This window comes from Pseudoliparis swirei, chromosome 5 (genome assembly GCF_029220125.1).
Source record: "Pseudoliparis swirei isolate HS2019 ecotype Mariana Trench chromosome 5, NWPU_hadal_v1, whole genome shotgun sequence".
NCBI classification, from domain to species: domain Eukaryota; kingdom Metazoa; phylum Chordata; class Actinopteri; order Perciformes; family Liparidae; genus Pseudoliparis; species Pseudoliparis swirei.
The window spans coordinates 9,102,750-9,118,810 of NC_079392.1; the positions used below are offsets into that span (position 1 = coordinate 9,102,750).

A 16,061-nucleotide genomic window follows, 5' to 3' on the forward strand; every position below is an offset into this window, starting at 1 on the left:
CAGTGGGCTGTTTCATGTCTCTGTACAAGTAGAGCTGTGTAAAGGTACTGTTATTCTGTACCAAGGTAAAGGGTCAGTTTACCCAACATACATGCATTTTTTGTAATAGCTGTATTTAGCAATACAGAAAAAGCTGAGGTTTGATCAGCATCTTAAACATCCACAACCAGCTATGAGTCGGCTCTTAAACAGAGCTTTGAGCTCAACGCTAATGTCGCAATAGGCTGAGGTTCAGCCGGTATACCAGGTACACAAAGTGCAGCGGAGGCGGATGGGAATGACAGTAGTTATGCAGGTATTTGGTCATGAACCAAAGATTGGATCATGTCATGACAAACCACTCAAGAGTTGTTGAGTGTCAACCTACTAGAGAGAGGAAAGGTCAGAGGATCACCAAAGTCAGTATGACTCAGCATCTGGGAAAAATGACTGTCTGTACAAAATGTCATGGGAATACATCCAATAGTTGTTGGAGGTTTCAGTCTGATGAACTACCCGATCAACATTGCCAACCCTCGGGCCGTTCTGCTAGCCAAGATAAGGATTATTAGTATTTTCATTCTGTGGTGTGGTGTGATGCTTCTTTTTTTCCGTTCATTATCACTGTCTTACCAGACGGATGGGTATTTCCCTTGTGGCTGAGGCCGTTGGAGTGGAGGGAGGCGGAGCGGGACAAGGGCGCACAGCGGTTAGGAACGGGAACAAAGGTGGGGTCCAAATCCAGAATCAGCTGGTTCAGCTGCTCTATGGACTCGTCCATATCCATGGTCAAATCCTCGTCTTGGCAAAACGACGCGAGTGCGTTGTCGACGGACTGTGTGCCGTGCGTAACTTCTGTCTGCTGTGTGACGTCGTGTGCACCATCCTCGTTCACCAGCGCTCGCTGCACTGCTACCCTGCTGCTGAGTCCCCGAGGTGGGGTGTGAGGAGCCACCAGAGGCGGCGGCCTCTGTTTTCTCACCCGGTTCAAACTCTCCTCCCCATCAACTTGAAGGGAGGCTTCAGTGACGACCTCGACCATCATCTGCTGCCGAACCCAGGAGTGCGTGGAGTACTCGTCGTGGGCGGATCCCTGAGTTTCAGGCAGGTTCTCGGAGGAGAGGGAGCAGATGCTGCCTGAGCTCGGTATGTCTGAAGCAGGAGGTGCTACGCCGTCGACGTCGTCCTCGTCGTCCAGTATGTCAGTTTCCCTCTCGCTGGACGAAGCCTCTCCATTGATCGCGTGTCCCAGTTCAGATTCATCTCCAGTCATCTGCCCATCCCATCCGCTGGACGCAGCAAGCTCAGCCATGACCTCCAGAAGAGGCTGAGAAATCTCAAAGTCCAACCCGGAGAGCAGCTTCCCCGCCTGGGTGCACTTGTCCCGTGCGGACCCTCTCCTCTGTCTGGCTCCGTTTCGCCCCTGAGAGGCAACAGACAGGCCCGAGTCACTGCTGGCAGACGGAGCTCGGTCACTGCAGCTGGGGCTGCTGGTGGTCAGACGGAACGACGCTCCTTCCTCACTACTCGTCTTCCTCCCTCTGGCAAACACGTTGCCATTTCCTGGGTCCAGGATATGAGGTGGAGCTGTGAAGACAAAACTACGGAGGTCATCAAAAGTTTTATATGTTGACAGAAGAGTGAAAACAGATAAGAAGGCGACCTATAGAAGTAAGGGTGTCTGTTTGATATCAGCACATAAGAGAATCAGGACGTATCCAACCACAAAAGAAAACAACTGCTATTTCTTATTAAATGATGTAGGATTTGCAGCACTGTCCCTTTCTGCCTCATCTCTGACACTTATTTCATTCCAGCATCTTTTTAGCAGTATTATAATTTAACATGCTCACCTGTAATGCTTCGACTAACTTTTATTATTTTATTTCAATATTGATTATCTTCTTGATTAATCAATTGTGTGTGTTGTATATGAAAATAAAGACATATTCAGTATTCAATTTGCAATCAAGAAAAACCTTTAACCCTTGTGTTGCCTTCGGGTCATTTTGACCCGATTCAATATTTAACCCTCCTGTCACCTTCGGGTCAATTTGATCCGATTCAATGTTTAATGTCGGTGTTCTTTCGGGAGTCAACAAACAAACATGAAGTACCTCACACTTAAACTTGGAAAACAATATTAATTCTAATAATTTTCTGGAGATTTTAATAGCTGGGGTCATATTGACCTCAAGGATAAAATATGTTCGTAAATATAAAGGTAACAGGAGGGTTAAACATTGAATCGGGTCATATTGACCCGAAGGCGACAGGAGGGTGAAACATTGAATCGGGTCAAATTGACCCGAAGGCAACACAAGGGTTAAGACAAAAAAGCTGTGAATATTCACTTTTTAGAAGACCAGAGAAGTTTTTCTTTGAAAAAAAGAAAACTAAATGATAAATCGATTCTTAAAAGTGTTGCAGAAGCAATTTTATTTTCTTCTCCTATCTTCTCTTATCTCTATTATAGACACTGTTAAGGGAGGTTTTATTGAGTTTATCAAAGTTACAAACTAACAAATGTTGTTATACAAATAACACCTTTGTATTGCTACTGTATATGATTCACTATGACACACAAACACATCACCTGTTAGACCAAAGCCATCACTCCAGACACACTCCATGGAGATAACACAGGGACCCATTGTGTCGGCTGACGGATGCATGTGTATTTAGTTGTGTATGTGTGTGTGCGTCACGCAAAGCGACGCGTCCGTGTACCTGAGGTCAGATAGAGCTGATTGCACACACACACACACACACACACACTTTTTCTTATACTGTAACTGTCTTTTGTGTATTTCTAAGTCTTACAACAAGTTGGAAACTTACGAGAGCTGGGACAATCAATCAATTTTTCAATTGGTCGATCGAAAAAATAAAAAATAATCGAATTAACAATAAATATTTGATCATTGATTCATGGTTTAAGTGTTTTCATGCAAACACGTTTGTTGTCTTATATGATAGTAAATTGAATACATTTTGTTTTTAGACTTTTCTTTGATGAACTTTTCTAAGTTGCATGGCTAAAAGCGGATTAGAACTAAACAAACAAGTCCTTTCCTAATAAAGGTAGTTACATTCAACAGTACAGTGACTGTAACAATACATATACAGTGCATACCAGAGCACAGCCTCTTAAGTCCAGAGAGGCAATAAAACTCAAATACCAGACATGCATGGTTAAGCCCCACAGCTGGTCTGTTAGGTTTCTCACACACAGATGCACAGAGTAGTGTGTCCACACACCAGTCAACACTTTGTGTAACTTTCACAACACTATAAGAACTTCAGTAGAAAATAGCAAACCAGCATCAAAAAGCAGCTCACTTACTCACCGGCAGACTGTCAGTAAACTTTCACTGTTCCCACTGTGAACTGGAGACAGGATGGAAATGCTATTCTGAAGCCTCCCTTCGGAGTCAGAGAAAGAGGAAAAGAGAAACAGATGACAAGCTGAAAGAGGGGGCCAGGACGAGGACAGAATGAAGAGGATGAGGAGACGGACAGAAAGAGAAAGGGAGGCTGAAAAGGATTCAGACCGGCTTAGAGTTGAAGTTGCTCCTCTGCTGTCGTCCTCTCGGGCTGCCACAGGAAGACAAGAAGGAACATTCTTTCTCTTAAGGTGCTAACAGCCCCCCAGTGCCCCCCCCCCTCCCCTCTCTCTCTCTTTCCACTCTCTCATGTCACTACTTCCTCGCCTGCTCCGTCTCTGCACTAGGAAATCCCGCCCTCACCGTCGCTACAGACTTACCCTTGCTTTGCCTCATCCCTCCTCCTCTTTTCCTCCATCCATCCAGCCCCCCCACCACCACCACCACCAACCCTGCATCCTGTCCTGGCTGACACAGGTAGGTAATTCTGGTCAGAGGTTGTGCGCTCATGCATTTTCATGTCTAAGGAGGAAAGCAGTAGAAGGAAACTGAAAGGTGGATCATTCACCGAACTGCATGTGAACACATATATAGGTGGAGGAGTTTGTGCAACACACACACACACACACACAATGCACTTTCAAGAAAAGAAACACAAATTACAAGGACCTTGAGCTGGCCAAATATGGAGAGGGGAATGTAAACATGGGGGCGGGCTCTGGAGAGACTTGTGTGCAGATAGGGGGAAGGGGACAGGTTGGACAAATTGCAACCTGCAACTTGAACCTGAAAGCTACACGCTTCAGCTCGCAAGAAAGAAGACCAGATAAAGGGGAAGAGAAGAAAAGGGGGGAATTCAAGAAGATGGGCAGATGGAGTTGATAGAAGTAGTGGAGGGGAGGGATGTGCGTGGGCCGAGAGGGTAAAGTAGAACCACCTGTGGTTGAAAACAACATTCTTGCGACTAGTTGCGTTGCTAACTGGCCGGCACCCTCATGCTCATGTGCGTGCGTGCTGACGGTTAACGGTAATGGCCATGTGTGTGTTGGGTTCTTGTGAGCGTCTGTGTAAAATGTGTGATCGGACCAATTACATGCCTTGGCAGAGCAGATTTAGCAGTGGCATAAAACAGCTGGAACTGAAACCTCAAGCGCAGCTTTAAGTGATTGTTTCAGCTGTCTGGCTGTGTGTTTTCTTGTGTGCGTGTTTTTCTGTGTGTGTGTGTGTGAACTGTTATTCTAACTAAATGGAAGCTCTCCGACAAACAGCAGCCTGCAAATACGCGGGTGTGATCTGGCTGAGTCTCGATGATTGTCTTAACTCAGGAACAGTCCTCGTGACCACAACAGTTGTAAACTGTCACTGATGACCGGACTATTACCCACAGCACGGACCAGAGCCAAGACCAGTCTCAACCGACCATCTCTGATACTGGATCTGCACCCACAGAAGGATACGGTATCTGAAGAGCAGCCAAAGATACATTTGCTGATTTATTTTTGGCCACTTTTGGGGAGAAAAACCCCACAACAAGCGAGGAAAAACACTTAATTTTGGAAAATCATCTTTAAAAGTCGTTAAGACGAACACGCTAGTAAACAGCTGCCTACTTCCACATCCATCTCACAGTATTCAATCTTCTTTACCTCTGTTTTGGTCCCCACCCGACCTCACGGCCGGATGGTTTGTTACGCGGGAACATTTACGAGCCTGGAAAAAGGCGGTCACTTTTGAAAAAAATGTAGCAGGTGATTGGATCAACAATCTGTCAATCAAACTCTTGCCGAAGCGAGTAGGGAGGGGAGCAAGAATATATTTTCAATCGAGAAAAGCCTTCAGCAGCCGTTCTTTGCTCTTCTTCTCCAGTTCTAATATAACTGATGCTATCGCAGCATCTACATATTAACCCCTTCAGGAGCCGCCATTGTTGTGGTGACCCAACGGTCACCTCTCCTTGTCGTCTCACACACACACTCAAAGCCCCGCCCATATAGCTGCCGGTAGCTTCTAACAGGACACGTGGTCCGTGCTCTGGCTGAAGCTGCTCCAAATGACTGGACGGGATCACACATTGTTATTCACTTATGGATTGCCCTTATAGTTATGAATGTGTTCGTTTTTTCTGTGGAGCGGCTCCGAGTCACGAGGCGGATGCACTCATTATTTTTCACTTTTGTATGCGAGGCAGCGCATTGGCCTTGGCGGGGGCACCTGCTCTCTCAGAGAGCTCCTCTCTCTGGTCCAGCACTGATGTTACATTACATGCAGACTTTGGATCCATTCTATGAAAATATATTGGTGAGAAGATCTTTAAAGAACTATACATGATTTTATACCATTTACTGCATGAAATCCTATGAAAGCGGTGTTTATCTGTCCCGTTTCCGTTAACACCTCACAGCTCTCATAGCTTCATTTCTGGCCGCAGGAGGCAGCGTCAACGAAGTGGAGCATTTACGAGCCAAAGGACCAGATAAGTCTGCCAGGAGTTGATGGAGGCCAAATCATTTGTTGTGAAGGAAGTAACACTTCTAAAAGTCAAAACCAAGCAGCCCTGGACTGGCATTTTAAGTTTTCCCAAGAATGCCATGGAAACCGAATAAAGGTCACCATCATGTAAGAGCAGAGCAGTCACACGTTCATTTATCTCTCTTCAAATACAGTGCTTTGCTGTTGGATCCTGTCTAATCATTAAGCCAGAGACACAATGGGAAATGAGAAAAACAGGAAGAGAAAGTGAAAGAAATAAAGAATGAAGGAGAGTAAAATGCAGCTCACCTGTCTCAGGAGAGGACGTGTCTTGATAAGAATCTCGTCTAACCAAAGGGTCGAAGGTGTCATAGTCCACCGTCACACAGCGCCCGTTGCTCCACAGCTCTCTGCCTGCACATGGAAATGACAAACAGACCAGCAGACAAAGAGGCAGTCCTGGTCAGGAGTCAGTTAAACAACGACACACACGCACACACACACACACACACACACAAACACACATGCACAATAACACCAGCTGATACTAGATCTCATTTGAAATTGTATTTAAGAGAGAGTGTGAGCTTTATTGTTGGTTTTGCTTCTGTCTGTTTGTTAATATCTGTGTGTCTTACATGTGTGCATGTGTGTGTGTGTGTGTGTGTGTGTGTCCGTCCTGGTTTTCCCCGCCTCTGTGTTTTAGCGTGTACAGTATCTCCAATCAAAATTCCTGTCAGATGTGTGTGTGTGATAACTCCACATATTGCTTCCTGTTGAGAGGCGAGGAGTGTGTTAGGAGTGCCAGCCTGAGCTGTCATGCCCTCCTCCTGATGTCCAACACTGCCCCCATCTGGGTGACTGTTTGTTGAACTTGATGGTTATGTGCGATTCACTCATAAGTCGTGACTGTGTGTGTGTGTGTGTGTGTGTGTGTATGTGTTTGTGTGTGTGTGTGTGTGTGTGTGTGTGTGTGTGTGTGTGTGTGTGTGTGTGTGTGTGATGTTTCAAACTGAGTCTTTTCTGTCTCTTCTGCTTGACTGAGGAGACAGTGATACTTGGTGCAGTTTTGATTATCTGTAACACATGCAGCACAATTAAAGTGCATGTGTGAGTGTGTTCTAGGTGTCCATGTTAATGTTTGGATGTTCCATTTAGAGCAGCGCTTCCCAACGACGGGGTCAGGCTAGATCGAGGCGTAGTATGGTAGATCGCATGACATTAAAAAAAATTGGCCCGCCCCCCTGTCACTTTCTCTATAGCGCCACATTACAGCAGCAGCACGTCATTTCTGTCTCTACGTGTCGCGTTAACAGTCCTCTGCCCGCTGTCTCGTGCGCCGCAGAGCTCCGACACCGGTTTGCGCGCATCGGGACGGAGCAAAGAAAAAGTCACTAGCCTCCAGTCGGTCGATCGCCTTGACTTGGTCACATAATAAGTAGCTCGCATGCTGAAAAAGTGTGAGCACCCCTGGGCTAGATGATTGACGAATAAACAATTATCTTTTTTCCCCTCCTAAATCAATGGATCACCTTTTTGGAACTTGAAGAGTCCTTTTTTTTTCTTTTTTTAAGAAAACATGTAATATATAATATACATATAATTCCTCTGTTGAACTCGTGATAGTTAGACATGTCTTTGTTTCAAATGGCCAAAAGCCAAAATGGTTGAGAATCAAATTGTTTGCAAATTTTTCTCAGGAAGATGGAGACATTAAAGCTTCGGTGAATTTAGGTTATGAACATACAGATTGTTTTCCTTATCGCTAATGCTCGGTGGAAATTACTACATAATAACAAGTTAATAATAAGTTGAAATAGGCAGACGGTGTACAGCACACCTGTGAAACATCAACATGTTGCTATTGTCAATATTTATCAGAAAACACTCACAGAGCCGCATAGCTGGAGACTTTTAATCTTGTTTCTTTTGAATAATAAGATAAATATGACAATTTATATTTACTGGATTGAAGCTTGACAAAACCTCTAAAACACATTTTCACCTGCATATTTATTCTCTGTTCTATTATCTAGTTCACTGCATTAATGTTTCTTAATGCCTTTACTTCACTACACGCTTCAGAAGAAGTATACCTGTAATCTTTTCAGGGCTGTCGGAAACCAACAGCTCCACTTTTCCATCTTCTGGGAACCGGGCATCTGGAATATTAACAAAATAAAGACAGCTGGAGAGTTAACACTGGACATGTTTCCATGCTGCACACCAGCACAGCTGATACGCGGTCCAAGGTCAGCTCCGATAGGTGTTATTTACATTGGAGGAAGACTGGAGGATTTATCGGTTACTAATTGAGATGGATATTGCTGCAGAGTGTGATAGTGGCTGAAACAACACTTGGCACTGCGCAGGTTATAAATACCTTCGCTGGCACAGTCGAGGTCGGCCTTACAGAAAGTGAGGGTGTGTCCTAGTACGAGGCCCGTATGGAACTGGAGACGGAAGACGACCTGGCGGCTGGCTGACTGGCTGTTTTTATCATAACAAACCACCTGAGATCAGACAGAAGATGACACATGTATGAGCCGCTAGAATCCGAGTCACTGGGATTAACGGCTTCATATAGTCTTTGGCGCTAAATAGGAGGCCAGTAAATAACCACTTCCTGTCAATTTAATTCATGAATGGGAACTACTTTTTTTTAAATTTACTTTAAATTAAGGGTTTGTAAGTATTTGTGTCTTAAATAATTGTGGATAATTTTTTCATATATTTTAATATGTATTTTAAACATAAGACTTTACAATAGAACAAGAAATTGTAATGCTATATTATACAGGTCCGACATTTCTGAATACATTTTCTAAGAATTTCCTGGGAAATTATTGTGCAATCTGATGCAAATATAGAACAAAAAAGAGGCAGCTTTTTTTGGTCCACTTCCAATTAATTAATTAAAATGTATTTCTGTGTTTAACCAGTGTCAGCTGAACGTTAACACATTTTACAAACATATATGGAACATATCTTCCAATAATAGATACATAATTAATATTTACTTAGCTGTAATTGGAGCCTTTATTTCATAGAAATCCCCTTTTTCCCTAAAACGTTTATATCCATTCATATAGTATTTTTTTCAAACTGGAAAAATATTGGGAATTTATATGGAAATTACAGATCTGTAATATAGCGTGTCACCCAAAGATGGTAAATACACAGGAAACGAAAATCAAACAAAGGGGGTGAAAGGGAGGCTGAACTTGACAAACTAATAACTGTACATTTACAAGTTGTGATAGACTGTATTATAAATCAATACCTTTATATATAAACCTTAACTATTTGATTTAAACAATCACCACTCACCATGATGTCCCCTTTGAGCAGCTGAGCTGGCTGGAGCACAAAGTAGAGGCGGTCTGTCTGGGCTGCATTCACATGGCTGAGAGGGATAGAAACACACATTACATTGTATTCTGAAGAACATCCTGCCATGTTGAGAGATTACAATGTGATCTGATGTGGCTTCTTACTACACTGCCGATGTGCAAACAGCTTGTAGACTCTGGTAGACTCTCAGGAAGAGACAACATGCTGGGAAAAGGAAGACTTTCATCACAAAAGATAGCATTCGAAAAAGAAATGTTCAGCAAGTAGCATGACAAAGCTGCTGATTTAAGGCTTGGGACTTTGGCTTCTTTTAGATGCCTTTTTAGACGTTACAGGTTTTTAATTGGAAGCATCTTGTTTCCTTCTTCCTCAATCAGAGGAAAAGAAGAACACAGTTGAGGGGGCTGCGATGCAACCTCCTCTTATTCAGAGCAGGCGTCTACCTACCTCCATCTGGTCTTATTTTGGGAAGACCGTGGAGAACAACACACAGGAGGAAAGATGGCGAGGGACGCATCCTCAGTCCGCCCTTTAACAAGCTTCCCAGCATCCACACGTACCTGGAGAGCACAGAGAAAGCCAACACAAGCGCCTCAAATAGCATTGTGACCAGATGGAAGTGTGGTTGTGATGTCCATCGAGTCCTTCTCCTTTTTTTTCGCGGCCTTATTGTAGCTTTATTATGGTAACTATTCTACAAGAGGATAGACCAGGTGATTGGTGACCCTGCACCCTGAGGTCAACAGTCACAGCAGATTCCTCGGTCTACACCGAATATCAGAGGGCTAAGACCTGAACCAGAGTTGACCTTTGACCCACAGTGGTCCTGCTCAACTAACCCTTTTCTTACCGTTTTTGCGAGGGGGTCATCAGCGCTGACAGCTTGTCATTGTAGAACCTCCTCATGGCAAAGTGGTCGAGAGAAAGTTCTGCACTGAGAGAGAAGCATATGTTCAGATGGGGATGCATTTCACACTCCTCAGTTCACCTAAAGGTACCTGAAGTCATATCTAAACACGCAAATAGTCTGATGATAGTAGATGTTTGTGCGCTAAGGTTTTGAGATGTCCGTCGTTGAGATTTCTGCATCAAGCTAAATAAAGTTAACGGTGATATTGTTTTCTCAAATACAGAATGAATTCGATTCATAGCACCAGTTATGTCAACTTGGTGGGAAATCTGTTTTGCATTTTTATTCCCAGCATATATTCTTCTTCCTCGACAAATGACTGTATTACCCACGATGCAACTCAGCTCAGTCAGAGATGTGTGTGTGTTATGCCAGCGACAGCCTTGAGCCACTATCCTCAGTGGGCTACAGGTCTGGTAAACTCACTACTTTTGGACTCCACACTCAAACCCGTCATCCCCAAACAACAAGAACATTCATCGGACTTCACTGAGCTCCCTCCGGAGATTTATACAACTTTTTTTCCACATGTTTAGTCGTACTCGTCTAAGACCTGTAAACAGGCGAGTCCCTTTAAGGAGTTAAAACATTCCTTCCCAAACTGTTTTCCAACAAAATATTCAGCTTTTTGACATTTTACAGTAACTGTCATTTTTCAACGCACCACGAACAACTTTACATTTGTCTCCACTGTTGTGAAAATCAGCTAGACTTGAGAAAACCAGAAGAAAACTAAGTAGACGTGTATTTCTTTTGTCATTTTGTAACTTTAAAAACCTAGTCAGATGTGTTGCATATCTGCACTCACACAAGGACAGTGGTCACAATCGAATATTTCTTCACAGCGAGACGGTCATGAACAGCACACGAGCACTGCCAAAAGTGCCGAAATTAAACCAATATTTCTCTTTTTTTCTGCATTTTCAGTGGATATTGATGTTCCTCAACCAAACCTCTCATGCTCCCATGATTAGACATGAAAATTAGGACGTTAATAACTTTTTACAACTGACATTTAAACCATAAAATAGAAAAGATATACAGCCACATGGTACCACATAGTCTGTAATGTTTGCTCTAAAAGAGCTTTCCACTGAAGTATATATTGTGTTGTGTCTTCTAGGCCAAGACTCTGTTGTGCAGGTGCATTAAGAGTAAATAAATGCACTAGTGTCCAACGGGAACAGGATCCCAGCCCGAAAATCAAATAACAGTCTCGTTCAAAGTCTCTTTAATCAGCCACCCGGCTCCTGCCCTTTGGCTGCCGGAGACATACATCAACCCATTGTTCACTCTATTGCTCCGGCGGCGCTCTTTGATCTGCGAATAGGTCCAACAACAAACGGCATCTTTAACAGTCATCCTCTGGGAACCGGAAATATCTGCGGCAAATGTAATCGCAATATTGTTTGTTGGCGGATCTTTATGAGGAGAGCGGCATTTACATAATTCACTCCACATCTTTTAGTACGAGCATCTTTTAGTACGAATTATCGACCCATTGTTTTGCTCATGGTTACAGTGACAGGCTTCCTTTGCCACTCAAACAGATTCACATCAGTGTTACCTGGCCGAGATGTTAGCAAAGTGGATGTAAGAAGCCACCAGAACTCCGAGTCGGCCTTTACATCCCTGTGGAGGACCACAACAAAATCAGGACATCTTCAGCGATTGATTGGTTTAAATAAAATACTAAACACGCCGGTCTCAGTGTGTGCAGAGGAGCCGTTGCCGTTTACCCTGCAGTGCAACACCAGGACGTGCTTCTCATGTGTTTGCAGCCAGTTGTTCATTGTCGTGCACACGCTAAAGATCTGGTCCAGGTCCGGGGCCAGGAGATCCACCCAACCTGTGTCCAGAACCTGAGAGACAAACCACACACACACTGTCACATACATATGCGCTGCCACATTGAACAAGGTACTTGGGAGTGCTTGTCATTACCTTGTGGTTCATTTGGGTGAGAGTTTTGTTTTTCTGCGAGAGGTTGACGAGCTGAAAAAGGACGGACAAATTGTTTTCATGATTTCTTTTGCGAAACGTCATGAACTGGACAAATCGAGACTTCTATAAATATGCGATTTTGGAGATTCTTCTGCATTGTGGTATTACTATCTGAGTATTTCTTCCCGGCTCTATGTCATTACAGCTCACCATGTAGTGGTGTCCATGCTTGGACTGCAGCATGAGAATAATCTGCTGCAGGTTCTGCAGGTAGATCTTCTCTGGACATCCGGGAGGGCAGAAGATGGTGATGATGCGTTCGGTGATGTACGTCAGATCTATTCGCAGCTGTTCCTCCATGACTGATCTCGGTCATATGGGCAGCCTACAGGGAGGGACAAGCAGGGTGTGTAAGAACGAAAGTCATGGACATTTTAGGGGAAGTGAGAAGTTCCTCTGCAGGTCAGCAGACGTTTGCAGAAGCCTTTCTCTGGAGTTTTTTTTGGGGTCGTATCAGCTAGAATTCCAAGCGGGGAAAATATTTTTAGCCTCCGCAGTTCAAAGCCGGTCAGCCTTAATAACCCTCAAATCCTTTTCACGGGTTGTGAAGCCAACACTAAGTGGGGTCATTGGAGAAAAGAACAAGGAACTTAAAAAGAAAGGCTGAGTCACTGGAAACCTCCTTTCAGGCTTGTGACCGGAGGAGAGGTGACGATGAGTCACAGAAGAATGATGCCGCCCAAACCACAGATAACCTCATTACTCTTCATAATCAACTAAAACACTGACTCTGATAAGGACAGAAAGCAACCTCCTTAGAGTGATAACGTTCAGAGTTATTCACATGGCTTCGATGTTTTGTGAAGGTTTATATGTAGTGCTGTGCATTTATGGTCCTTTAATTTGGAGAACAAAAAAGGAAAGCCTCTATCTCCAAAGTTATTTTCTAATTCACTTCTATGGAGTTCAAACTACAAACTAAGTTATGCTTCTTTGCTCATGATAAGGTTATTATCTGTGATTAGTTTAAAGGAGCCGTCAGGATGTCTAAGATGGCATAAAAATAATTGATTATTCTATCTAGAAGTTGATGACATCGATACAAATTGAGTTATTTTTACTCGACTAGCAAATTAATGTTATTAATAGTAACTCGAAGTGAATGTGTCGGTGGTTAAGATTTTGCAAAATTTGGCTCAGAAGATCTCAGTATTATAAGATATCTGCAAAAATAATAAAAATACACTAATATCGACCTATTCTTGAAAACCCCAAATGAAAATGTGACATGATTTTTTGACATTGCATACTTTAGGCTACTGTTATTTTGACCTTAATGCTCAAAGTCCGAAAGAATGTCATATCCTGCCTTATTCTTCTGTGAACCATGCAGTGAACATGGTGTGACATCAACAGGCGAGCTGTGGTTAACCTTGCCTTTACCCTGATCATGTGACCTCAGCATTGTCAACAATGTGACAACAGTTTGTTTGTTTTTCACCAATGCAACGTACAAGAATAGCCCACTGGGAACCAGTGCAGCAGGAATGATGAAGCTCAACCCCTCAAAGTCTCCTGAGTGTTCGGTTCCACTTTTATTCTCTAATGTGAGCAGATTCATTAGGGTGGAGGCTGGTGGAGTATACAGTAAACCAAATAGTGTAGTTTATATTAGGGTCACAGTGGTAAAACCACCAATACAGAAACATGAGGTATGACTGGATGGAATTATTGATCCTGATTCCAAAGAAGAGAAAATGAATCGGTCTAAAATGTTAAAAACCATAAAAGGAGGGTTCAAAGTAACCTAGTTAAAATATTATAGTTCATTTTGTTCTAAACTAGTTTAGTGTAGCCCTTTCTTTGTTCAATTTAAATATTCTTCAGAATAGATAGAACTATAATTTGTTTTTTCCAATTAGATTTTTTGGAATATGCTGTAAAGGTTAAAAGCAGATAGTGATATTTCGATGGATAGTAGATGTCTTAATTTTGTGTGTGTCTGTGTGTTTAAAGGTATCAGGTTTGTTTTCTACAATATCCATAATTAAGTTGAATTTAATTGTTTTTCTTTAATTTAACAATAAAAATGGGGCAAACAGCAGACGTGTACATCTTGGAGAAGTTATACTTATCACTGGGGTCGTAGCTTGCACAAGTACCTCAAGGGACTTCATATCCCCAATGTGTACCTTTAAAGTTGCAAATGCAGTAACAGTGACAAGTCACCAACACATACAAACAGTGATTTACTCAGGGAAAATAAACACGGCAATAACGCTGTGCTATTTTTTATTTATTTTTTGGTGTTGGAAAAAAAGAAAGTGACTGAGAAAATACCAATTACCAATGGCGATACCAATGCGATACCAATAAGCGCTCCTCGCCCTGTTCTTGAGAGAGCAGGACGTGTTCCTGGCTGAAACAGTTGACCAGGCTAGGGAAACATTCTTATTGAGTGACTACTCTCCAATTATGTATTTGTGCTCTGTTTTCACAACATTTTTAGACATACTGCAATCTAAATTTGTCAGCGCTCTGCCTGAGGAACCAAAAACAAACGGATGTGAGTCACTCAAGCGCGCACAAACACACACGTTGCTATAGGGAGGGCTACTCAGCAATGTCCTTGAGCTTCAACTCAAATTATAGTATCTATTTCCCATTTTATATAAAGGCATTTTGAAACAGATTAGCCATCTTTGTTTCTTTCTTTTCTGCCCTTTTGACACAAAACAAACATCCTCTGTCTTCTTAAATGCAGCCGGAATAGAGACACCGGAGTATCTGCAATTCAACCAACAAATCATTTGAAATTGAAAGTGGTTAGAGCAAAATACCAGCACTAGAAATGACGGCAACAGCTCACAGTGAGACACTATTGTTTTGCTTGTAATCCACTAGTGCCGTCTCCATTTAGATCCTCTTCTTTTCTGCTCTCCCGCCCCCCCCCCCACATACACCCCCACACACCTTCCCTGAAGGCTTTTTATTAGAGCAGTAAACTAATCTCATTTTAGTCCATCTGATCCCCACAGAGACTTTTTATTATACACTCTTACATTAGTCATACATTCAAATAAATCCACCAATATGATGAGGGAATTTCATTTTATTCTACTCTCTCAATCAATTCGTAGACTAGTCCATCTAATTAGTATCAAATCTATGTCACTGGATTCAAGGCAAAGTCATTTGCATTAGTAACAAATGGGATTATCACATCCCCACCGGCAGGGTTTTTCACTTGACCTTAGAAAAGGAGGCTTTGAAGACTCATTTCGAGCTTAAATGACCTCTTAAATGGACTGAATCCCAGTGAAAACAGGTCTCCTGGGGCTCAGTGTCTTAATGTGCCAGAAGGTTAATCTCCCCCTCTCAGTGCATCTGCAGGGAGGGACTTGTTACTATTAATCCCCCCGAGATGTACCATCCATCACATGTCCCTTTGTTTACCGAAAGTGGTGGTCTAGAATCAAATTTGGACTTGCATCGGCCGTTAAGGTTCAGGGAGGGAGAAGCAACACGTCCTGTTTGTCCCACATGAATGAACATTGAACTGTAAAAGGCTGAACATGTGGGAAGCTTCACGGCAGTGGATTAACATTGTTGTAGAAAAGATATAAACCTTTTAGACAAGAGGCAGGGGGTCTTACCTTTGCTGATGTTGCAATAAACAAGAAAATCCCAGGAGAAAAATATCACCTGATGAGTGAAAGTCTTGACTGGTGTAGAAACCGAGGTGGAGACTTGACAGAGGGAGGGAGGAAGAGAAAGAGAGAGAGCGAGAGAGAGAGAGAGAGAGAGAGCATGATAAACTATACAGTCACAGTGCGGCTTGCACTTTGCCCTCTGTTGGACTGCAATGTGACAGCATTGGTGCAGAGAAATCGACAAAGACTAAGGTGGTTATGACACACTGATATCATAAAAACAATGACCATTTATGGCTGAATAAACACAGAGGTCTCGACTTTATCTGTGCTCCATGGAAGCATAGACACACTAAGAGTTAAAAA

The 16,061-nt window shown here is 42.9% G+C and overlaps 1 protein-coding gene across 2 annotated transcripts in view; it reads right to left on the bottom strand.

Moving 5' to 3' along the window:
* si:ch211-191a24.3 (tensin-3) overlaps positions 1-15,801 on the bottom strand; it is a 45,786-nt gene extending 29,985 nt beyond the window's left edge. The window contains exons 1-13 of one of the 2 annotated variants that reach the window (XM_056414237.1): positions 15,699-15,801; positions 12,253-12,427; positions 12,043-12,093; positions 11,838-11,960; positions 11,666-11,730; positions 10,039-10,122; positions 9,636-9,748; positions 9,332-9,392; positions 9,165-9,240; positions 8,218-8,347; positions 7,931-7,996; positions 6,144-6,248; positions 613-1,566 (exon numbers count right to left, since the gene is read on the bottom strand). In XM_056414237.1, coding sequence (XP_056270212.1) covers positions 613-1,566; positions 6,144-6,248; positions 7,931-7,996; positions 8,218-8,347; positions 9,165-9,240; positions 9,332-9,392; positions 9,636-9,748; positions 10,039-10,122; positions 11,666-11,730; positions 11,838-11,960; positions 12,043-12,093; positions 12,253-12,402 — 1,978 coding nt within the window. In that variant the 5' untranslated portion in view covers positions 12,403-12,427; positions 15,699-15,801. Of the gene's footprint in view, positions 1-612; positions 1,567-6,143; positions 6,249-7,930; positions 7,997-8,217; positions 8,348-9,164; positions 9,241-9,331; positions 9,393-9,635; positions 9,749-10,038; positions 10,123-11,665; positions 11,731-11,837; positions 11,961-12,042; positions 12,094-12,252; positions 12,428-15,698 lie in introns of those variants that run through there. The other variant, XM_056414238.1, reaches the window with a different exon arrangement.
* Positions 15,802-16,061: the final 260 nt, after the last annotated feature.